At 39.6% G+C, this 24,926-nt stretch overlaps 1 protein-coding gene across 27 annotated transcripts in view; it reads right to left on the bottom strand.

Moving 5' to 3' along the window:
- Nucleotides 1-24,926, bottom strand: part of dlg1b (discs large MAGUK scaffold protein 1b) — a 435,380-nt gene that overhangs the window by 170,161 nt on the left and 240,293 nt on the right. For 12 of the 27 annotated variants that reach the window (XM_087993459.1, XM_043702479.2, XM_087993449.1 and 9 more), the window contains one exon: nucleotides 941-1,039. The exons of 11 other annotated variants lie outside the window; for them this stretch is intronic. In XM_087993459.1, the coding sequence (XP_087849585.1) occupies nucleotides 941-1,039 (99 nt within the window). The remainder of the gene's footprint in view (nucleotides 1-940; nucleotides 1,040-24,926) is intronic. 4 more of the 27 variants (XM_087993450.1, XM_043702493.2, XM_043702501.2 and 1 more) reach the window with 1 other exon arrangement.

Raw genomic sequence — 24,926 nt, 5'->3', positions numbered from 1 at the left:
CAATCTACCTAATCTCTCTTCGTAACTAAAGCTCTCCAGCCCAGGCAACATCCTGGTAAATCTCCTCTCCATTTTCTTCAATGCAATCATACCTCCTACCTGAACTTTACATAAGGACAGATTACTGGAGTATGGGAGCTGCTTCTCATTCTGGGGCTGCAGAGTTTAATCTCCCTGAACTTAAAACATCTATATTAAAGCCACCCTGAGAAGGGGTGGGCAGACCATGCAAAAACTAAGATATATATCACATGATTCACTTTCTAAAATTCTACTCCAGCAAGTCAGACATAAGACTTGTTTGCTCAAACTTTCCAAACATTTTGTTCAATATGTTTGTTCATATATTTATTTTCTCCATATTGTATGATATTAGTTTGATTTGTGTTTTCATCTGTGCTTTCCAAAGACATAAATAATGAATTCAACTGACATAAATACAACTTCACAGTTCTAGATTTGGTTTGTGACCAACCTAGTTTTTCTCGACAATCTTAGACTCTCATTTTTAAAGTGGGTTTTCTACCAAGATTTTCCTCAATTCAAGGCAATAAGCACAATTTGAGATGTCACAAATATTTTAAATTTAGGCATTGGAACAAAGAGTTCAAACAACCAGCAGGTTAACCACTCCAGAGCTTCAAGTCATCAAGGACAGGTGGGAATACCAAGGGATTAAAATCAGATCAGCCAAGATTTTATTCAATGGTGAAATAGGCTCGAAGGGCTGAATAACCTACTCCTGTTCCTGATTCGATATTCACATGTTATACAGATTAATGAAAACACTGTTTACCCCATCTCCTTGATTCTATTTGCTCATCACAAGTGCCCCAGTAAATCTACCAAATAATATTATACAAGATTACAATTCACAAAATAAATTTTGATTATACAGCAACAAAATCAAAACATTCAAAAGAAAAAGATAGAACAAAACCTGTTGACTGTCAGACGAGAAGACACTGGCATCAGCAGGGACTGGCATAACAGGGATCACAGGGATTACAGGAGTAGTGGGAGGAGTAGCCTCTATCTGCTAAACAATAGCAAGGGATCAAATTTCGAGACAACTGCATAAAAAAACAATTGAGCAAATCTAACAGAAACAATAAGCATATATACTAAAGTCTTACTGCTTAGTAGCAAAACTCAATAAAGCGAGAACACCCGGCAAGATCTTGTTTTTTTTGGGATTGTAGTGGATGGTGGATGGGTGGGGGTCTGAGGTGTGGAAGAGAATAATGAAATGCCAGCCAAAATCAAATTGTGTAACAAAGTTAAAATGTTCATGCTGTCCATTACACGTCAAATGCCTACTCCACCCACCCATTTGAAAATTGGAATTTCTCCCAACCGAGCTTATTATTTTTCTGGCAATGCATATGTTAGATTTCACACAAATGCTGTCACGTTTCTGAAACGCAAAGTTAAGCATATAATCAAGACCCAAAGTGAAGTTATGATCGAAATAAATTATATTTTAAGAGTCTTACTCAGTCACTGCATTCTTGGAAAAAAAAAGTACAAAACATTTTTTGTACTTGACGTAATAACCAACTTAATCTAAACAGATTTCAAATATAATTAGTATCAAACCAATTTAAAGTTAATGGACAGCACAAAACAGTTCTTCTGTGATTCTACATCTTCGATTACAAAGATTAATTCGTTTAAATAGGTTAGTAATTAAGATTACGTTTTAAACACAGTGTCAATAGAACAGTATTCTTACAAAATTTTATATTCCTTATAAATACCTATGCTCTCTGGATGGTACAAAAGTAGTTGAGCAGGCCATCAATCTAAACTTCATATTGGGCATGGAAAGCATGTAAATTCTGACAAAATCCTTAATTGCAGCATTCGAGCCCATAAACACACATTATTCCTGCAGTACATCGGACGTCAGCAGTGCTTCTTTAATTAAGAACCCAAAGCAGAAACAGAAACTGCAGGAAAAACTCAGCAGGTCTGGCAGCATCTGTGGAGTCAAATCAGAGCTAACATGTTGGCTCCAATCACCCTTCTTCAGAAAACACTGAACTTGGATTCCTCAGGACCCAAACCTGAACTTGTATTTCTCTCCACTGATGATACCAGACCTGTTGAGTTTTTCTAGTAATTTGTTTTTTTTTCCCCTGATTTCAAGCATCCACAGTTCTTTTAGTCTTTAATAATTAAGCATGACTTCAACAGCAATGTAACAGAAATTCTCCCATCTGGTCCTACTGTTTACTCGGTGGTAATTTTTCAATTAACTGTAGATTCCAGGAAATATGCCCCACTTGTGAATCCACCTTATGGTGTTTCATATTATCTCGCTATAGTCTTCAAGCTTAACACTTTAATATTTAATGCAAGTACTGTGAAGTTGAGAAGAGAATGCAAGGTGTGCAGGAAAAGTTAGGAATGGGCAACAGAAGGTGGACCTCAAAATTAGACCTCAAAATCAATCAGGCATTTGATTTTAAAATGCATCAACTTGATGCTTAAAGTCAGATATGCTAGCAAATAGGAGTTTTATGTCCAGCATACATCACTATGGCCACTTTATTTCAATCATTAATTTAGTTTGTTGCACAGTGGTTTCAATAACTGGTACCCTCAAAACACTTCCAGAAATAACAGCATTCAAAAGAAGAGTTTGAATATATAGACTGTAATGATCACAGTGTAGAAATTGCCATTCAATTCCACGAATATAGCAGAATAATTTAAAAATATTTACCCCCACACGAAATATCAAATGCAACTAACCTCTGATTTTTTTTTTGTCTGCAAAGAGTGGTTATACGCCTTCAAGCAAAAAAGCATGGATGTACTTGCATAGTGTCCTTGAGGAGCATTCCAAAACACTAGCTACATACATTGAATCACTGCAAAGTGCAACAACCAATATACAAGCAAATGTGGCAGCCATTTTGTACTCAGTAAATATAACAGATCAGATTAATGACTCTCATTTGAGACAAGAACGTTAGCCATGATACCAAGAGAATGCTTTGTTCCTCTGAATAGTGCAGTGGTATTCACTCAAATAAAGCAAGAAAACATTGCATACTTAAACCTACAACTTCGCAAAGATGAGCCCACTAATTGAGGCAATCTAAAATATTTTGAGAGGTCTTCCATAGATATCAGGTTATCATATTGGCCTTATAGGACAGAATACTTCATTACATTTATATTGTTTTTCAGGTCCAAACAATATGCTGCTCCCTCACCTGAAAGTAACTGCCTTAGATTTGATAAAACGGAAGCTCAAGTCCAAGTTCAAGCTCCACTATAATGTGATTTGATTTGGTTCATCAAAAAAAGGGTTATTTTACAGGAATCAATCAAAAAGGCAGTCAAAGGACACCACAAAGTGTAAATGAGCAGATGGCTAATACACCTGGAGGGGGTCTTGGATAAAAGCAGCAATCAAAATCTCCTCTCAGCATGTTTTACATAATGCCCTCTAAACAAAATAAATACAAGTCCAGTCCTCAAATCTGGCATGCTTGGCCTGATGACACGTCAGATTTCAGATACTTCCTGATTTCTAAGCTGGTCTGTTCATGCTAAGCCAGGTCAGCTGGGGCCAAGGATCAATAAGCATGTGCAGCAGACGGCAAGCAAACCAACTAATAACTAGGTTAGAGCAACACCGTGCCAATGCAGCACTAACTGAATTGTGCAGCTAATGTTTTTTGTTTTAAATTACTTAATTGAAATCGATTCACAGTAAACTATAAAAAATGCCCTGTTTCAGATGATATCGGTTTTCAGGTAGCATATTTGAGGTACTCTACTTCTATATGGAAAAGAAGTTATGATAACATTGCTGTACAGGCATTTATAAGGTTGGAATGGTCTCATCAAACAAACTAACAACAGCCACAATCAATTTAATTGGAAGCAATTAGAGTATGAATGGTTTCAGAGAGTCAAGTTTCCTAACAACAGAAATAACTTCTGTATTTCATGAAGAGGTTTTCAGCAAATTAATTCTTAGAACGTTGCAGAGGCCATTTTATTCTAGAAATCGTGACATACAGTTAACATATACAAAATGTAAGCTTTCTAGGATAACAACACAAACATATTTAATTACTCATTGTATTACAAGATCCAGAAGAACACGAGCTATTAATCTTTCTAAAGACCGAGATAACTCAAGTGCCTTATTTAGAGCTTTTGTTTATTTTTGAAAATGTGATGTGTGCATTTTCTAGGGAGCTGTGGGTAGAGGGCATTAGAGAACACAACCCTGTCCGTTTCTCCCAGGTGGTAACACTGTTTGGTCACTGAGCCGCTGAAAGGGCAAGTCTGGTTTTACAGACCTAAATAATTGAAAGTCAACAGCAATATAGGATTTTTTGAAATTGTAAAGCAATCCATTAGTGTAGTTCTCCTACATCATAAAATCCAACATATGAAAGCAACAGCTTCGTCAGGCAAATAAAAAGAAATGAAAATGTTACTGCAGCTCAGCATAGCCCCTATTTGGTCTCTAGCAAGGAAGGTGAAACCAAATATTTGGAGTTCCTGTAGTTGAGACATATATTAAAGCAGGGGAAAGTGAGGACTGCATATGCTGGAGATCAGAACTGAAAATGTGTTGCTGGACAAGCAGGTCAGGCAGCATCCAAGGAGCAGGAGAATCGACGTTTCGGGCATGAGCCCTTCTTCAGGAATGAGGAAAGTATGTCCAGCAGGCTAAGATAAAAGGTAGGGAGGAGGGACTTGGGGGAGGGTCATTGGAAATGTGATCGGTGGAAGGAGGTCAAGGTGAGGGTGATAGGACGGAGAGGGGATGGGGGCGAAGAGGTCAGGAAGAAGATTGCAGGTTAGGAAGGCAGTGCTGAGTTTGAGGGATTTGACTGAGACAAGGTGGGGGAGGGGAAAAATCTCTCGAACTCAGAACCGTCTTCCTAACCTGCAATCTTCTTCCTGACCACTCCGCCCCCACCCCCACTCCGTCCTATCACCCTCACCTTGACCTCCTTCCTCCTATCACATTTCAACGCCCCTCCCCCAAGTCCCTCCTCCCTACCTTTTATCTTAGCCTGCTGGACATACTTTCCTCCTTCCTGAAGAAGGGCTCATGCCCGAAACGTCGATTCTCCTGCTCCTTGGATGCTGCCTGACCTGCTACGCTTGTCCAGCAACACATTTTCAGATATATTCAAGCAGTACAATATTGTTTAGACAACACTTCACTAAACAACCTCTCTTTTACCTCACACCATCCAAAATACAGTCAGAAAATATGTACATTGCATTCATGTGGGCAAGAGAATTAACCCTTCCTTTGAGAGAAGTCAATCAAGGATCAACATTAGACAGGTCAGTCTCAGACTTATAAGAAATAAATCAGTGAAGATGAAATGAATAAAATTAAGCTTCAAGATTTTTGTACTCTTGATTCCACCATCGTACATACTCAAAACAATGAACTGAAATTATGTCAGCAGATGGCCAATTGAAACTCCAGGATCCTACAATAGAGTGCCTCTGCTGAGCTTGGTAATCCTAAAACATGCCATCATAGTTTAATCATAGAAATCTACTATCTAAACTTCTGATGTTAATACAAATAACAAGCCAGCTACATAAACCATCTGCAAAGCCTTCTATTCAATGTTCAACTCTCATTACAACTGGCCACAGTGTTGGCAAAATGACCTCAGCACTGCAAAGTACACAGGTTCATTACATTTTCTGCTCCAAATGACATCTCTTAAAAATCAACTTCACTGACTAAAAAGCAATATCCTATTCCAAAGCTCCTATCACATTATGTATACCCAGCTTCCTCCACAACAGACTAGATAGAATCTTTTATTTTTGGGGGTTGGGGTAGGGTGTAAAGAATTGTAATCCTTCCTTGGGACATTGCAGCTGTGTTTAATAAACTGGCTAAATTTTGAAAAAGAGTATTTATTCCACTAAAACCATTCCAATATTTAGACTCTTGACATGAAAATCATTTCACTGGAGCAAAATGCTGCTATTCTCCACCCCCACCCACCCAACCAACCAGAGTTTTAGGTAACAAAAGTCCATTGCAAAGAGCGTCCCAGCACTGTCTGTATTTGCAAAATAAAGTGTTGCGATTGTTAAGCCATTGAAAGTTCAATTCATGAGTGACTGCTCATGTAGATTTTAGAAACTAGACTGCTGAACACTGGGGAAAATCAACAACAGATTCCCAGCAGATCCAAAGTCATAAAATTTCTATCCAATCTATTTTTGTTAATGTATCTCTTCAATGTCAGTCACTAGTACCAGCACAACTACTTCAAAATGTTACATTTATGAACGGATTCCTTCTTTACTGAATTCACAATTTGTGGCAATAAAGAGGTCATATTCGTAGTTGGGGCCAAGGGCTGGTTTGTGGAAGGGAAAAGAAATAGAAGCATGTGTCGGCAGACTCAAGTATAGTCAGTTTTTGGTACTTCCTGACAGCTGGAGGAAAGACACTGATGTGTGGGGGAGGGGGGGGGGGGGGGGAAAGAGAGAAAGAGAGAGAGAGAGATGCACCTGCTCTCTCAGTTGCAGGCAAAATGCCAGTCAGACAAAATTAACAGCAAAATTCCAAAAAAAATCTAAATAAAGAAGTGTTAAAGTACTAGCTTCAATGAAAATTGCACAATGAAAGGATTTACTGCAAAGTGATAAGCCAAGATTTGAACATCTCTTCCAGGTTAGATTTGATTAATTCCACTGATCAGGGAGTTTGGCCGTGTAATTACATTGCTCCCACTCTAGATTACATGTAAATCTTATACTGATATAACCACTAAAAGTACAGCAAACAACTCTAAAAGTACTGACCTTATCGAAAGAGCGTGTTGACCAAGTACTGTCTGACCACCAGCCACTAGTCGCTTTCACTTTGGCAGTACTTTTAGTAGGACTTTTCTTAACACTGTCACGCAGGTTTGTAAACTTGCCTCTATGTTTAGTCGAGGGCACGGGCAGAGTTGCAGAGGTGTAGTACTTGGGTGCAGTCAAATGCTGCTGCTGAGGCTCCAGACATTGCTGCCTCTGATGAACTTGCAATCTAGGATTATTTGAAAAATTAACTAATCTCCCCAGTTCGCAACCTTCTGGCATACAAGAATATTCGTGCTTGTAGCAGTAAGTCGTCATTTTGCAACTAGAGGGGAGGAAAATAAACTGTTGTGTGGAAAGGGAAAAAATCGACTTCACGTTTTGCCAGGTCAGGCTGAAATTAAATAAACATATTCCAACAGTGGGGCATTTATCAGAAGATGGCACTGCTATGAAAAGCAGAGAAGCAGAATCTGATTCTCGCCAGTAGCTTTCTCCAATTAATGAGCACCAATGGGCACTGCATATCACGGCCCTCTTTTTTTCAGGCATGAATAATCAATGCACTGCTCAGATTTGCTATGTGGGTGGCAAAGGTCACCTTACATACATATTCTCAACACATTTTAATGTAAATCCATCCTACCAGAAACTCATGCTCATCATAGACTACCTCTTCCTCCCAAAACAAAAACCCTATTACAAATAGTGCTACAACTAATGAATTGGATGTTTTTTTTAAACCTGACATTGTACTTTACATCCATTTAAACATTAAAATTCTCAAACTACATTCAACACATTCCCAGAGATGCCTTGGGAAATATTAATTGTCCAATTTTATATCACAGTCATTGCCCAAACGGATAGCAATAAGAGTATCGAAATAGGCTAGTCTTTTTCAGCTGTACTTCCATAGTTAATGCTCAATTGAATCAATAATCTAAAAAGAAAATTAAAATTCTCTTCATTCAGCAGTAGTAAAATTCCAAATACCAAAAAGCAAGGAACCTTCATCTTGTTTGTCTTATCTACACTGAGTTAGATACAGTTAATAATGGAGAAGTCACACTAAAGTAATGATAGGTTTTTGTTAAAATGCTGCAGTATGCACAGATCGAAGCTCTAACACAGACATTGCGAGCTACATCAGCCAATGCAAATAATGGACAGTCAGCTGGGAACCGCAATTGAGCGATGAATAGAAACTGACAGCAATCCTCACTAATCGCCATGGAGCTGCCAAAGCTCATTTTGCTTGCTACATAGATGTAATCAGAGGCTACAGAAGCCACACTCTAATGCAATATTCAAAGCAGTAGCAGCCAGGAGGAGGAAAAAATAAACAGCTAAAGCGGTGGCCCAGACTCTGCCAGCAGCGTACAGAATTTTCCAGTGTTTTGAGAGTGATAACAGCAATGTGAAAGCGGAAGCAGATGTGCTGCTGTGGGAGAACACGAGACTCAAAAAGCAATCCATATAACATGAGCTCAGTTTATTTTCTAGTAATCTGATATTTAGAGTAAAGAGCTTAATGGTATGAAAGTGATATTCAGCTTCTATATGATCCTTTCATAGTTGTCACGTTTAGCATCTTTACAATTAAGTGACAAAGGTGAATGACTTCTGAAATAAAAATGATAAACAAGAGTCCTTGAATCAAGACAATCAGATTGTCCCTTTCATAATATATTTATTTGTATTAGTTTTACATTAGTCTCAGGGTTCTCTCTGTGAATGAAAATAACAGAAAACTGAAATATATTGAGACTGTGTTCAGAGAGATTATCGAACTAATAACACGAGAAATCCTGCAACTTCATTACAAGAAATAAATTTCATACAGAGCTATCAGTCAGCATTTTGCAACTTGAAAAATATTTAAAAAGCATTGCTGTACATTTCTTACAGCCCCGTACTGACACTAAATGTAAAATTGACCATAAATATAGACAGACTACTTAATTTCAATTCTTACAAGAAAACTGCATAATCACGTTGTGTGGCAATTAAATGGTTGCAAAATGTACAGTCACCAATACAATAATTTTAATAATTCAAACCATTACATCTGCTTTTGGAAAGACCAAGTCTGAAAAGGAACAGCAACAAATCCTGCATCAGTAGTTCGACTTGTCGTCTTCCTTTTTAAAAGTCCATATGTATGACTTCTTTTGCTCTCCCTTTAAGATCTTAATTAATTAGTTAAAGGAGATGGATTTATTGTTTCATTTTGTATCTGAACACTAGGTGCTTGAAGGGGTAGGGGGACGAGTCAGTTGGATGGTTTCAAACTGTTTCACACCACCACCCCTGTACCCACACTTCTATTTTTGGTCATCCAACACATCCCCAATTAGCAAATGAACAGACTCAAGGCCAAAATGAACAATTTTGACTTGTCAAATAGCACACTGCTTCCATCTTCTCCAATACCTGTTGTAGCAGGAATTAAAAGTGTCCAAAGTAAATGAAAACTAAAACTTTATTTATACTTCCCCAATGACTAATCTCCATAGCAGTGTGGAGATTATTCTTCATTTGGTGGAAACTCAGGGTCAATTCTGGAGGGTTGGCAAGCATGGAGGAAGGTAGTTAACACACAAGGGAAAGAACAAGGGGAGTCTGACCCCAGTTTACTCTCTCCACCAGGATAGTTTGCTAGTTTCAGTGAAGCTGAAAGGTTTCTGTATATTGGAAAATGAGTACCTGACTCTTACAATGTTTTGTCTTGTAGTATCTGCAAGATTATCTCCCATTGGCTTCATCTTTCATTGATCGGTTCCTTTTCTTTTAAAAAAGTTTGAGTTCATTTCTCGTATGTACGATGCTAGCCACCAAGTCCAAACCCACTGCTTTGATGTGCAACCTTAAGTCACGTATGAAATGATTGATTTAATTAAATCTGACAAGATCATAAAATACTGTAGCCACCAATTCAATTATCCTAACTATTTGCTCATTATAAATGAAATTGTGCACGTTGAATTGTTTAATCCTGGAGTTTAATTTCAAACTTGCTACTGGAATTTCACTGGTACATCACAGCAGACTACACAATAATAATCTGTCCTTTAGTGCCTCACCTGTAGTTCACCTCAATGTCTCTGTTCAGTGAGCAGCACTGATTATCCCATTCACAAAGATTTGGAACATTCACCATTAAAGCACTTAAAATCACACAGGTAATTATGGGAAACAGCAGTTGATATTGACATAGCTAGCACCAATTCAAAATGCAGACGGATGGAATTTTTCATACAAAGAATCAACATCTCACTGACCCAAAAGCAGAGGTGCCTGGCTTCAACTTCCCTTGAAGAGGGTGGGACAGTGCTCAGAGAGTCATAGAAATGTACAGCACGGAAACAGACCACTCGGTCCATGCCGACAGATATCCCAACCCAATCCCATCTGCCAGCACCCGGCCCATATCCCTCCAAACCCTTCCTATTCATATACCTATCCAAATGACTCTTAAATGTTGCAAATGTACCAGCCTCCACCACTTCCTCTGGCAGCTCATTCCATACATGTACCACATTCTGCGTTAAAACGTTGCCCCTTAGATCTCTTTTATATCTTTCCCCTCTCATCCTAAACCTATGCCCTCTAGTTCTGGACTTCCTGACCCCAGGGAAAACACTTTGTCTATTTATCCTATCCATGCCCCTCAATTTTGTAAACGCCTCCAACACTCCAGGGAAAACAGCCCCGGCATGTTCAGCCTCTTCCTATAGCTCAAATCCTTCAGCCCTGGCCACATCCTTGTAAATCTTTTCTGAACCCTTTCAAGTTTCACAACATCTTTCCGACAGGAAAGAGACCAGAATTGCACGCAATATTCCAACAGTGGCCAACCAATATCCTGTACAGCCGCAACATGACCTCCCAACTCCTGTACTCAACACTCTGACCAATAAAGGAAAGCATACCAAACGCCTTCTTCACTATCCTATCTACCTGCGACTCTACTTTCAAGGAGCTATGAACCTGCACTCCAAGGTCTCTTTGTTCAGCAACACTCCCTAGGACCTTACCATTAAGTGTCTAAGTCCTGCTAAGATTTGCTTTCCCAAAATGCAGCACCTCGCATTTATCTGAATTAAACTCCACCTGCCACATCTCAGCTCATTGGCCCATCTGATCAAGATCCTGTTGTAATCTGAGGTCAAAACTGCATACAACATAGACAATACAGTTATTGCACCACAAGTGGAAACTGAATTCACATCAACCTGTCGACTAAGACCCGTTATTGAAGGCATCTTACTTCTCAGCATCAATAGAGGTCTTTCACTACATAGCCAACTAAACATTCCATTCTAACAACGACTTCAGAAGTAGTAGGGTCACACTGGCTTTTTATGACTCCATAGCAATACTTGCTTCAATTCATTCTTCACTACCTCTAACTTTCAAATATATAAGCTACTTCTAGTTTCAATGACAATATTCTGCATTGCTCATTACACATAAGACCAACCTGATATCCCATACTACTCAGCTGTCATTCCTATCCTCAGCAATTTCCATTTTTCTTTAGATTAGATTACTTAGATTAGATTACTTACAGTGTGGAAACAGGCCCTTCGGCCCAACAAGTGCACACCGACCGGCCAAAGCGCAGCCCACCCAGACCCATTCCCCTACATTTACCCCTGCACCTAACACTACGGGCAATTTAGCATGGCCAATTCACCTGACCTGCACTTTTTTGGACTGTGGGAGGAAACCGGAGCACCCGGAAGAAACCCACGCAGACACGGGGAGAATGTGCAAACTCCACAGAGTCAGTCGCCTGAGGCGGGAATTGAACCCGGGTCTCTGGCACTGTGAGGCAGCAGTGCTAACCACTGTGCCACCGTGCCGCCCACTTAGGTCTGTCCCAAATCCTAGAATGCATATTACAGAATTATTACAGAAGAGCAAGAGCCAAGGCCAGATAATCTTTGATGTGCTCTGGAGACTTCTATAACTTGCAACCAAACATAAATAACTGCACTATTATACAATTATCATGTTTTAAAAGTTTCAGATTATTGTTGTGGTGTCTCACCTCACACAATAGTAATCAATAGAGAGTTGCCCTATTAATGAGATTATAATGAGCATCATCTGTGCAGGTACACCTTTCTGAAAGATGCCCAATTTTGTCAGTTTCAAAAGAAAGCAAAGTGTAGTTTTCGATGCTAGTTCATAGCACACGAGACAAATTTATTGATTTACTAAATTTGAGTACATTTAGGACTCAAGCATGAACAATATTATTCTATCTAGGCTGGGAAACAAGAATTTTGCTGTCTTTCATTTTCCTTTTCCCATCACATCGTGTCATGATGTAATGGAAAGCAGTGTCAGGATTATCCTCATGAAACCTTACTGCAGTCAGTATCCAATGTACCAGCTGTTATTGTGATTTAGTAGTCAAGACATCATACTTTATTATAGTTGACACAGCAATGTCTTTTGGCTGTCTTTTTTGGGGACTGATCAATGCTAATCTGTTCTCAATCACATCAAAACTGCTTGGACACAAGTGATTTGCTTAATTTCATGACATTGATTCTTTATTTCCTGGTCTATGCTGCTGTGCCAAAAAAGTAAAATTTTGATATCAGCCATTTAGGAAACAAATAAGAAACTTAACTGCCATTCCACCTGCACTCAGGTGCTTACTGTTTTCCAGTGCATTTAAGTTTGGCACACAGCCAGCATTTAATGAGAGGAACTCTTCAAAGTATCCAGTAATGTAATATTCAATTAAACAGAAAATCACAGCTGACTCCAATTGGATCACAGCACAATATCCTTCAATGAAACAGTTCTACATCATTTCATTTTACTAATGCCTACCCCTGCCACTGGCTATTTAACCAGCAATAGATGTTATATGAATGCCACAGCAAATTGATAGTTCCTCCCCAAGGGAAAATATTTGGCCGTGATGACACTCCAGTTCACTCAGAATGACAGCATGAGTTTGCACTCATGATTTGTAAGCTGTATATAGGGAGCTCACATTTTACCACTCAAATAGTTTTGTGACTGAAGTCAGCTCTATTTACTTCCATCTCTGTAGCATCACTCATCTCCACTCCTATCTGCTGCTGAAACTTTAATGCCTTTGTTAACTCCGCAGTCTCTCATTATCTCGAATGGGCTCTTAACCCTCAGTAATCCTGTCCACATTCAAAGTTCTGCTGACCCATACCCGACTAGCACAAATTCCCATCCATGATCCAACATTGGTTCTAAGTGATGCAAAGTTACATCTTGAAAATTCTTATTTTTGTTTTCAAGTCCTTCCACAACCGCACCTCTTCCCATCTCCAAACTCCTACAGAACCATTTGATCGCTGTGTTCTACCAATTTTGGCTTTGTGTACACTTTTGATTTTTAATGCACAACTATAACCTTCAGCTGCCTAAAATTTTGTCTTTATACTTTTTTTCTCACAATCTATTCCTGCTTCCAACATACTCCTTAAAACCTATCCCTTTGACCAATATTTTGATAGTCTTACCCATTAGCTCCGCTGATGGTTCAATGCAAATTTTGTTTGTTGAGGCTCCATTGAAGCATTTTGAGATGTTTTACACTGTTAAAGGCACTGTTCCTGTTGAGTGCAGCAAACCATTTTATTATTGTTTAAATTTCAACACTTAAAAATCTAACTCGTGTACATTTCCACAAAACTGTCAAGCTTTTAGATGAAAGATTTAAAATATTTTAAAGTCACAAATAAGATAAGTAGCAAAGTTATAATGATATCTCATACTGTTCAGATGGCATTGGGGACACTCAAACCAGAAGATCCTACTTCTAATTTCAGGATTGCAATCTATTAGCTCTCAGACTGTGGACTGAAAACCTCTACTTGACCAAAGATGGTCAATGAGTGCTGCACATTGTTTGTTATCTGGTGGGCTCTACTGAAAAGTGTGCAAAAGTATATCAAACAAAAAATTGGATTTGAGCTAATTTTGATGTTTTACACAAACAGGCAGATAATGCCCACACTCAGACATGAAAATTTCTATCAAGCACTTGCTTCAGCCATTTACAGAACTGCATTTCATCATAAATTAATACCTTTAGCTAACAACTATTGAAATACAGATATTTACAGCACAGAAAGAGACACCGCAGTCCATCAAACTAGAGGTACAACAGATCCTAACTAAGTTTACGCGATCCCAAATGAAGTCCCTCACGAGTATTGTTCCACAATAAAATATTGATCATAATCCAATACAAAATATAAATCTGACCAGAAGTACATTTGGTATGGAAAACTACAAACGTGGTAGTACTCTCTGGAGGTAAACTTGCTTTGCAAAACAAATGGGTTTAATAATCTAACATATCACACCAATGCTGGTGGTCAGTGGGAACCAAAAGCACAGTAACCCAACACAACAGATTATCAGGAGGAAAACAAGCCATTCAGTCCAACAGATTCATGCTGGTGTATCTCTTCCATATGAACTTCCTACCACCTTTCATTTTAAAATGACATAAAAAGTTACAAACCCCTTCATCACTCCTTGTCTGCATGTGATTACATGTTGAAACTCTACTGGTCAATTCACATGTCACTTTCTTTCACTAGAAAGTATTTAAAGAGCTCAGTGGGAACCTTCAGTGTTAGAAATGCAACTACGTTGGATGGCAGGAGCTTTATTTTACAATGTAAAGATGATCAAATGCTGCACTTTTACATAAGTGGGCTGGTTGATGCTCTGAAGAAAAAACATGGCGAAAGTATTTCATGAAGGCAAAATCAGTAATGGATGTTGCACGAATATTAAAAATAACTAGAAAATAGTGGAAGTATTCAGGTCAGTTCACATCTGCGCAGAAAACAGAGGACTCGATGTTTCAAGTGGATGCTCTTTGAGCTGTTCAGCTAGTCTGCTCTCCTGCAGATGCTGACAAACTGATTATTTTCAAGAATAACTGTGTTTCAAATTCAGTATTTACATTATCAATGGCATATCACCAAATACAGTTCTTTGATAAGAATTGAGATATAAAATATAATTCATACATTGAAAATATTTATAATTTGTAAGTTACTATGCAAGTTGAATATTTGACCTAACTATGCTCAACATTGAAAGGACAGTTTATGAATATATTGGCATAAGCATTCGAGAGAGCATACATGCACCAGCATTATGACTGCAAGGCCCAGCTTATAAACAATTTTATGTGGGAGGTAGTATACAAACTGAACTACTTGTACTAAAGTATACTGTCATTCTTTTTAAAAAGATGATTTCACCAATTAAGAGCTTGGTTCAGTTGGTGATCTTTTCAATTAATGTTGAGAATACAATCTAATCTGCCACTTCAGTTCAGACTCAGGCTTTCACACTTTGTCAGAAGTACTGTCTTTCTGTTCAACTTCACAGCATTAATCAAAGACAAGGGAGTTCTCAGTGCCTCAGCCAACACATATCCCCACAGTCAAATCCAATGAAACAGAAACTGAGAAATATTCAACAAGTCTGGCAGCATCTACGGAGAGTGAGAGGGGTAAAGAGGATTATAAAGGAAATTAGACTTTTACTGTTGCTGAGCATGTGGCACAATAAGTACCATAGTGACATGAGACGACATGTAACTGGTGCCTGGGTCTACCGGGCTCTAAATAATATGCCCTCTCTTATCATTCACTCTGAATAGTTATGTTCAAAAAACCTATTGGCGCTCATTTACCCAAATGTAGATCTCACATTAGTACAAATATTAGCTGAGTATTGTCAGTATTTCCAATTTATTTAAGATTGCCACCATTGGCAGAGCTTTACTTTTGTACAATTGGAACGCATCCCTTTACTTAGTTTGCGTCATGTGTCAAAGCGACCTCTCTCAAGTATTTCAATCATACCAAGCAGAATCACCTGTTGTTACATAAATGTGGATAATGGGTAAACAGTCCTGTAATTCTGTACTAAATTGACTTCACATTTTCAAGAGAAATACAGCAAAGATTGAAAGCTCAGTGGTTTGCAGGCAGAAACTATCAGTCAACCCACCCTTTTACTGAACATCAGAGTTTCAGTGTTGCCTTTTATGTTTTAGTATATACACCACCTGCTGCGGAAGCAAAACAGTACCCACAAGTCCGCTGAAGACGATGGGCATAGTTTTTGCAATACCATGATTCATACCACTTGGGGCAAATTTCACCATATATTGAACAATAAATTTCAAAACTTGTCAGACTGCATTAATTCCATAACCCTATTGAGTTCCATTTGTCAAAGGATTGCTGACACTAATGATAGCATTCCATTTATCTTTCTGCTATTAGCAGAGCATTGGATAAACAGATTGCTTAAATTGAAAAACACACATTAAGTGAAGAGCTGTTTCAAAACTCGAAGATAATGAAGTAATTGCACGGGCTGTGGCTAATTTCCTGGTAGCATTCGGTTTCTTGAATCTAAATATGCCCAAATTTATAGTTATTTTCTGAAACAGTCTAGAAAAAATATGCTATTGTAGCACTCCTTACAGTATGATTTTACTGCTGAGAGTTAGAGTTCACATAACAGCATGCTTTCTCAAACTAGAATATGCAATGAATCATTCTCCTCCAAAAGGTTCCAATTCTTACCCTTCCCATTCTGACATCCAAAACAAGGTTAATATCGATCCATGTAGCCGCCACTCATTCAAAAAAGACAGTGCAACTAATCATCCCTGCAATCATCTGTATAAAGATGTGAACAGACAGCCAGGAGCCTGGAAAAACACAGCAGGCCAGGCAGCGTCAGAAGGTGGAGAAGTCAATGTTTCGGGTATAACCCTTCTTCAGGACTGGGAGTGGGTGTAGGGGGAATTGCAGATAAAGGGGATGGTGGGGGCAGGGTGTTGAAGTGGGGATAGGTGTAGGCACGTAGAGGGTACAACCTGGTTGGTCAATGGAAAGAATTAATCTGGTTGGTGGTAGGAAGGAGTGAAAGGGAGGGTGAGGGGCTGGAAAGGGAGGCAGGGAACTGGAAAGGAGGTTATTTGAAATTGGAGAATTCAATGTTAAGTCCTCTGGGCTGTTGGCTGCATAGGCAGAAGATGAGGTGTTGTTCCTCCAGTTTGTGGTGTTGTTTGTGGCGGCAATGGAGGACGACGAGGATGGTCATGTCCTAAAGGGAATGGGAAGGGGAATTAAAATGGGCAGTGACTGGGAAGTCTGGTTGGCCCCTGTGGGCCCAGCTGCGATGCTTGACAAACCATTCCCTAAGTTTACGTTCGGTCTCCCCAACGTAAAGAAGAACACATCGGGAGCACCTGATGCAGTAAACTAGGTTGGAAGAGAGGCAGGTGAACCTCTGTCTCACCTGAAGGAATGTTTGAGGCCATGGATGGAGGGGAGGGGAGCGTTGAAGGGAGATAGAGAGAGGTGGGCAGGGGAAGATGTTCTTGTTGGTGGGGTCTAGTTGGAGTAGGCGGAAGTGTTTAAGGATGATGCGTTGGATGTGAAAAGGCAAAGTAACAGGAGGTAAGATGACAAAACAAATAGCAGCGTGGCTAAGTTAGTAATACTCCAATCTCCAAGTCATAAAATTGCGGGTTGCAACATTACTCCAGAACTTGAGCACATATTTTTAGTTGACATTTTGGTGCCATAATTCTGGAGGCACAGCCTTTCAGATGACACAGCCTCATTTATCTTTTCAAGTGGACAGAAAAGTTCCAAGGCCCTATTTGAGAGCAGGATGTTCACTCGCTGACCTGGCCATTTCTCCTCTCTCAGCTATCACTATCACGGGATAATCTAGTTACTCATTAAATTTGCTGCCTGTGGAAATTTGACAAGTTTTTGCTAACTTAATGCACATGAAATCTTCCCTATATTAGACAGCTGGAATATCACTGCTGCGTATGTGAGAACAGATGCCAACATATAAAATGTTGCTAACTTTTAGATGACTTTAAGAAATGTGTCATTTTTCTCCCCAGTGAAAGATGCAAAAAAAAATGGCTCAATAATATTCACCCACTTAATTTTTAGAAAGCATTAATTCTTTCAGGTTTTGCCCAGAGATGTTGGAATGGGTTCTTCAACTGCTGAGAACAGCATAGGAGTTAGTCATCATTCGCTTATAAACCAAAAGGTCAAGGGGAAAAGAAAAAAATGCTCTTTTGAATTTAAATGATTACATTAAAGCAACACACTCCAACATATCAATTTGAAAGTCATCAGCAATGTAGAAGAGTCCCCCAAACCACAACAAGCAAAGCATTTTAATAGCAATTTCATTTTGGGGGTTCCCAGAGGGTCTTCACTTAATGCTGTATTCTGCAGAGCCTTTTAAACATGCTTGATTCAAGATTGCAGAAAAACAAAATCTCTGGGGAAAGGGGGTTGGGGCTTTGCAAATTAAGTGGGTGGGTTCTCGGAACCAGAGTCATACAGCATGGAAACACACCCTTCGATCCAACCAGTCCACGCTGACCATGTTCGCAAGCTAACTAACCTCATCTGCCTGTTTTTGAACCATATCCCTCCAAACCTTTCCTATTCACGTACTTATCCAAATGCCTTTTAAATGTTGTAACTGCACCTGCATCCTCCACTTCCTCTGGCAATTCATTCCACATACAAAGCACTGTTTATTTAAAAAAAAGCTCCTAACGTTCTTTTTAAAATGTTCTCCTCTCACCTTAAAAAATTGCCCCCTTGTTTTGAAACCCTCTATCCTAGGGAAAGGATCAATGCTACTCACCTTAGTTATGGCCCTCATAATTTTAAAAATGTCAATAAAGGTCACCTCTCAGTATCCTATACTCCAGTGAAAAAAGTCCCAGCCTATCCAGCCTATTTTTGATTTGGAAGTACTGGTGTTGACTGGGGTGGACAAAGTTAAAAATCACATAACACCAGGTTATAGTCCAACAGATTTATTTGAAAGCACTAACTTTTGAGGCGCTGCCTCTTCATCAGATAGTTGTGGAGCAGGACCAGAAGAGAGAGAATTTTTAGCAAAAGGGTTACAGTGTCACAGAGTTGTAATGATATATATTTAATATATATTTGTTTAATATCATTACAACTATGACACTGTAACCCTTTTGCTATAAATTCTGTGTCTTCTGGTCCTGCTCCACAACCACCTGATGAAGAGGCAGTGCCTCAAAAGCCAGTGCTTCCAAATAAACCTGTTGGACTATAACCAGGTGTTATGTGTTTTTTTTAAACTTTGTCCACGCCCGTCCAACACTGGCACCTCCAAATCAAGTTTGAGAGACACGATTTCACTCATACAAAACCACACAGACTATCTTTACCTCTCCAAATACATGTAAATCCTATCTTTCAGAATCACCTCCAACAAGTTACCCACTACTGATGTCAGGTTCACAGGTCTACAGTTCCCAGGCTTCTCCTTACAGTCTTTCTTAAATAAAAATTTGTTGCGTCTTTCAAAGGAGTGAAGAGACATTCTCAGATAAATCACTCAAAACACTTAAAAGTCAGTAAAATTGAACATCCTTTAACTGAAATTGGCTTGTGAATTTTAATAAGTGTTCTCATATATATATGTGACACGATGACATCTGAAAACAGTCAAGAATGAAGCATAATTTCAGCGATCCAAAGGTATCCTGACTGTCCGATTCAAGAAATATGAATGGGAAGGCTGGTAGGTATAGGGAATGCTGGATGACTAAAGAAATTGAGGGTTTGGTTAAGAAAAAGAAGGAAGCATATGTCAGGTATAGACAGGATAGATCGAGTGAATCCTTAGAAGAATATAAAGAAAGTAAGAGTATACTTAAGAGGGAAATGAGGAGGGCAAAACGGGGACATGAGATAGCTTTGGCAAATAGAATTAAGGAGAATCCAAAGGGTTTTTACAAATATGTTAAGGACAAAAGGGTAACTAGGGAGAGAATAGGGCCCCTCAAAGATCAGCAAGGCGGCCTTTGTGTGGAGCCACAGAAAATGGGGGAGATACTAAATGAATATTTTGCATCAGTATTTACTGTGGAAAAGGATATGAAAGATATAGACTGTCAGGAAATAGATGGTGACATCTTGCGAAATGTCCAGATTACAGAGGAGGAAGTGCTGGATGTCTTGAAATGGTTAAAAGTGGATAAATCCCCAGGACCTGATCAGGTATACCCGAGAACTCTGTGGGAAGCTAGACAAGTGATTGCTGGGCCTCTTGCTGAGATATTTGTATCATCGATAGTCACAGGTGAGGTACCAGAAGACTGGAGGTTGGCAAACGTGGTGCCACTGTTTAAGAAGGGTGGTAAAGACAAGCCAGGGAACTATAGACCAGTGAACCTGACCTTGGTGGTGGGCAAGTTGTTGGAGGGAATCCTGAGGGACAGGATGTACAGGCATTTGGAAAGACAAGGACTGATTCGGGATAGTCAACATGGCTTTGTGCATGGGAAATCATGTCTCACAAACTTGATTGAGTTTTTTGAAGAAGTAACAAAGATGATTGATGAGGGCAGAGCAGTAGATGTGATCCATATGGACTTCAGTAAGGCGTTCGGCAAGGTTCCCCATGGGAGACTGATTAGCAAGGTTAGATCTCATGGAATACAGGGAGAACTAGCCATTTGGATACAGAACTGGCTCAAAGATAGAAAACAGGGGGTGGTGGTGGAAGGTTGTTTTTCAGACTGGAGGCCTGTGACCAGTGGAGTGTCACAAGGATCGGTGCTGGGCCTTCTACTTTTTGTCATTTACATAAATGATTTGGATGCGAACATAAGAGATACAGTTAGTAAGTTTGCTGATGACACCAAAATTGGAGGTGTAGTGGACAGCAAAGAGGGATACCTCAGATTACAACAGGATCTGGACTAGATGGGCCAATGGGCTGAGAAGTGGCAGATGGAGTTTAATTCAGATAAATGTGAGGTGCTGCATTTTGGGAAAGCAAATCTTAGCAGGACTTATACACTTAATGGTAAGGTCCTAGGGAATGTTGCTGAACAAAGAGACCTTGGAGTGTAGGTTCACAGCTCCTTGAAAGTGGAGTCGCAGGTAGATAGGATAGTGAAGAATGCTTTCCTTTATTGGTCAGAGTATTGAGTACAGGAGTTGGGAGGTCATGTTGCGGCTATACAGGACATTGGTCAGGCCATTGTTGGAATACTGCATGCAATCCTGGTCTCCTTCCTATCAGAAAGATATTGTGAAACTTGAAAGGATTCAGAAAAGATTTACAAGGATGTTGCCAAGGTTGGAGGATTTGAGCTACAGGGAGAGACTGAACAGGCTGGGGCTGTTTTCCCTGGAGCATCGGAGGCTAAGGGGTGACCTTATAGAAGGTTTACAAAATTATGAGGGGCATGGATAGGGTAAATAGGCAAAGTCTTTTCCTTGGGATCGGGGAGTCCAGAACTAGAGGGCATAGGTTTAGGGTGAGAAGGGAAAGATATAAAAGAGACCTAAGGGGCAACTTTTTCATGCAGAGGATGTGGTGGAGGCTGGTACAATTGCAACATTTAAGAGGCATTTAGATGGGAATATGAATGGGAAGGATTCGGAGGGATATGGGCCAGGTGCCGGCAGGTGGGACTAGATTGGGTTGGGATATCTGTTCAGCATGGACGGGTTGGACCGAAGGGTCTGTTTCCATGCTGTGCATCTCTATGACTCTATTAATAGCCTATGTTGGACAGCTGTTTGATATTTAGGGTATAGGTATCACAATCAGATTGAGTAAACAATGGATTGCACAAATTTAGAACACCAATTCACTTCCAGAAGCAAAGATTGCAAAAGCAACTCAGACTGCCTGAACTTGATACCAAACTTCTGAAAGTCAGAAGCACATTTTCTATGTTTGCACATGACGCATCAAACTGGGGTAGTAAGTGAGGATGAGGCATAGCCAATATTAAAGAGCAGTGCAAAAAATTGCAGTGGGACACTCCTTAACTTGCCAAATAGAGAAGTAGTTGGCAAATTAAGTTTGATGAAGATAAATGTAAGGCAGCACTTTGATTGGAGAAATACTGAGGTCACTTATTATTTGGGTGCTTAGAGGAACTAAGGGACTTTGGGAACTAAACATAATGACAAACAATATTTCATGAGCTCCTTCTGGCTCAGTTAGAGTCATAGACAACCTAAGAGTCCTACTGCACAAAGACAGGCCGTTTGGCCCAAACTGGTCCATGCCAACCAAAATGTCCATCCACGCTAACCCTATTTCCCTGCACTGCCTTCTAATCCCTTCCTATCCTTGTATTTGTCCAAATAAATTTTAAGTATCCACCTCAACCATTTCCATTGGCAGCTCACACTATATGCATATCACCCTCTGTGTAAAAATGTCGCCCTTCAGGTTCCCTTTTCTTCTTTCCCCCACTAACCTTAAACTGATGGCCTCTAATCCTCAATTCCCCAACCCTGGGAAAAAGTGCATTCACCATATCCATGCCTCTCGTGATCTTTACACCTCCATAAAGGTCCCTCCTCAGCCTCCGAGACAATACGGAAAAAAGTCCTAGCTTGCCCAACCTCTCCCTATAACTCAGACCATTGGCAACATGCGTGTAAATTCGTTTGGCACGCTTTCCAGTTTAATAACATCCTCCTTATAACAAGGTAACCAAAACTGAACATAATACTCCTAATATGGCCTCAGCAATGTCCTGTATAACAGCAACATAACATCTCAACTTCTATACTGTATATCCTAGGTATGCCAAAAACCTCCTTCACTGCCCAGTCAACCTGTGACTCCATTTTCAGAGAACTGTGAACCTGAACTCCATGATTCCTCTACTCCATTACACTGCTTAAGGTCCTACTATTCACCATGAAACCTCCTACCTTAATTTGACTTTCCAAAATGCAAAACCTCACACTTATTTATATAAAACTCCATCTGTCATTGTTTACTTTATATATTAATAATCTGGATGAGGGGATTGGGGACATTCTGGCAAAGTTTGCCGATGATATGAAGTTAGGCGGACAGGCAGGTAGTTCTGAGGAGGTGGGGAGGCTGCAGAAAGATTTAGACAGTTTAGGAGAGTGGTGCAAGAAATGGTTGATGAAATTCAATGTGACCAAATGCGAGGTCTTGCACTTTGGAAAAAAGAATACAGCCATGGACTATTTTCTAAACAGTGAGAAAATTTATAAAGCCAAAGTACAAAGGGATCTGGGAATGCTCGTCCAGGATTCTCTAAAGGTTGACTTGCAGGTTGAGTCTGTGGTTAAGAAAGCAAAAGTAATGTTGTTATTTTCTCAAGAGGGTTGGAATATAAAAGCAACGACGTGCTACAGCGCTTTTATAAAGCTCTAGTTAGGCCCCACTTAGAAAACTGAACCCAATTCTGGGCCCCACACCTCAGGAAGGAGAGTCACATGGATGATCCCTGGAGTGGTAGGCCTAGCATATGATGAACGGCTGAGGATGCAGAGATTATATTCATTAAGTTTAGAATGTTGAAGGGAGATCTAATAGAAACTTATAAGATAATGCATGGCTTAGAAAGGGTGGATGCTGGGAATTTGTTTGCGTTAGGCAGGGATACTAGGACCCGTGGGCACAGCCTTAGAATTAGAGGGGGTCAATTTAGAATGGAAATGAGGAGACATTTCTTCAGCCAGAGAGTGGTGGGCCTGTGAAATTCATTGTCACAGAGCGCAGTGGAGGCCAGGACATTAAATGTCTTCAAGGCAGAGATTAATAAATTCTTGATCTCACAAGGCAATAAGGGCTACAGGGACAGTGCGGGTAAATGGCACTGAAATGCCCATCAGCCATGATTGAATGGCCTTACTTCTACTCCTATGTCTTATGGTCATTTCTCAGGCCACTTCCCAGCTGATCAAGGTCCTGTTGGATTTTCTGATAAGGACTTCCTCACTGTTCACGATACTGACTATTTTAGTGTCGTCATCAGCATGAAATAAAAACTGAGTCGTATACTTTTTCTTAAGGATGCATTGAATAATTAATGGCACGTGGCTTTTTTGAGCCTCCACAGCTCTCTGGGCTTACTTGGAGGCCTGGCTCCAAAAGTTAGCTGCCTACCAACTCCTAAAGCTTCGACTCAAGTTCTAACAGCACAGAGCAATCCAACTGCTGACAACTTTTCATTGGCTCCCCAAATACACAGACACCAAGTAGTTTACTTATTTTTCATAAGTTCAGCTGGCTGATTCTTTTCTGTTTGTTCCTGTCTCAATTTGTATTCAGTTCCAACTAACTGTGACCCTGAAACTGTTCTTCATTAACCTATTGAAAACCTTTGCCATAAGGCCTGCCCTTGCTCCTAGGCAAAATTGACAAAAGACCATTTTGCCAATTATCCCATGTTAATGTTGATTCGCCATTCTAACTACTGTCATCTTTCTTAACCCTCATTCTACTCCAACTTCCCTTTCAATGCATCCAACATATTTGCTTCAACTGCTTTCTTGTTGTCATGAGTTTCACTATCATTGCACTTTAAGTAAAGGAGTTTCTTCTGAATCAATTGTTGGATTTCTTAGTGACTTACCTTTGACTTTTGATATGGTATTCCCCCAAGAAGTCGTTCTCTGTCAAAACTTTTCTTCATTTTAAATTTCTGTTAGGTCACCCTTTGCTTTATTCAAGAACACTGAATGCAACCTTGGAATGGTCAAATGTAGCAAACTGCAGTGGGACTTAAACGTAAGAAACCCAATGTTCACCAATTGCCGGTTCTAACAGTACAAAAGTGAAAGACAAAGAAAAGGGAATGCTGTTGAATAAAGCAAAGGGTCCCATGTATCTCTCAGTATTCGCTATTTTCTTCCAATTTGATCACTACCATATTGTTATCTTTCAGATTAGGAAAAAACATAGCAATTTATACATTTTCAGCAAATCTCAATGTTCTTTGCACTCAAATAATTACGTTTGGAATGTTGTTCTATTGTTAAACATTGCAACCAATGTATACACAGCATGATCTGACCAGTCACAACATGATTAATGATTTGTTCATCCATTTTGGTATTGCTGGATCAATTCGGTCAGGATGTTAAGATGACTATCACTCCTCTTTGAATAGTGACATCTTGAACAAGTTGACAATAATTGATTGAAACGTTTTACTAAAAAAG

Source organism: Chiloscyllium plagiosum, unplaced genomic scaffold (assembly GCF_037043375.1).
Source record: "Chiloscyllium plagiosum isolate Xiang-an unplaced genomic scaffold, Cpla_swu_hap1 HiC_scaffold_13, whole genome shotgun sequence".
Classification (NCBI taxonomy): domain Eukaryota; kingdom Metazoa; phylum Chordata; class Chondrichthyes; order Orectolobiformes; family Hemiscylliidae; genus Chiloscyllium; species Chiloscyllium plagiosum.
Note: the sequence above shows the minus strand (reverse complement) of the source record. Positions and strands in the feature narration are given on the sequence as shown.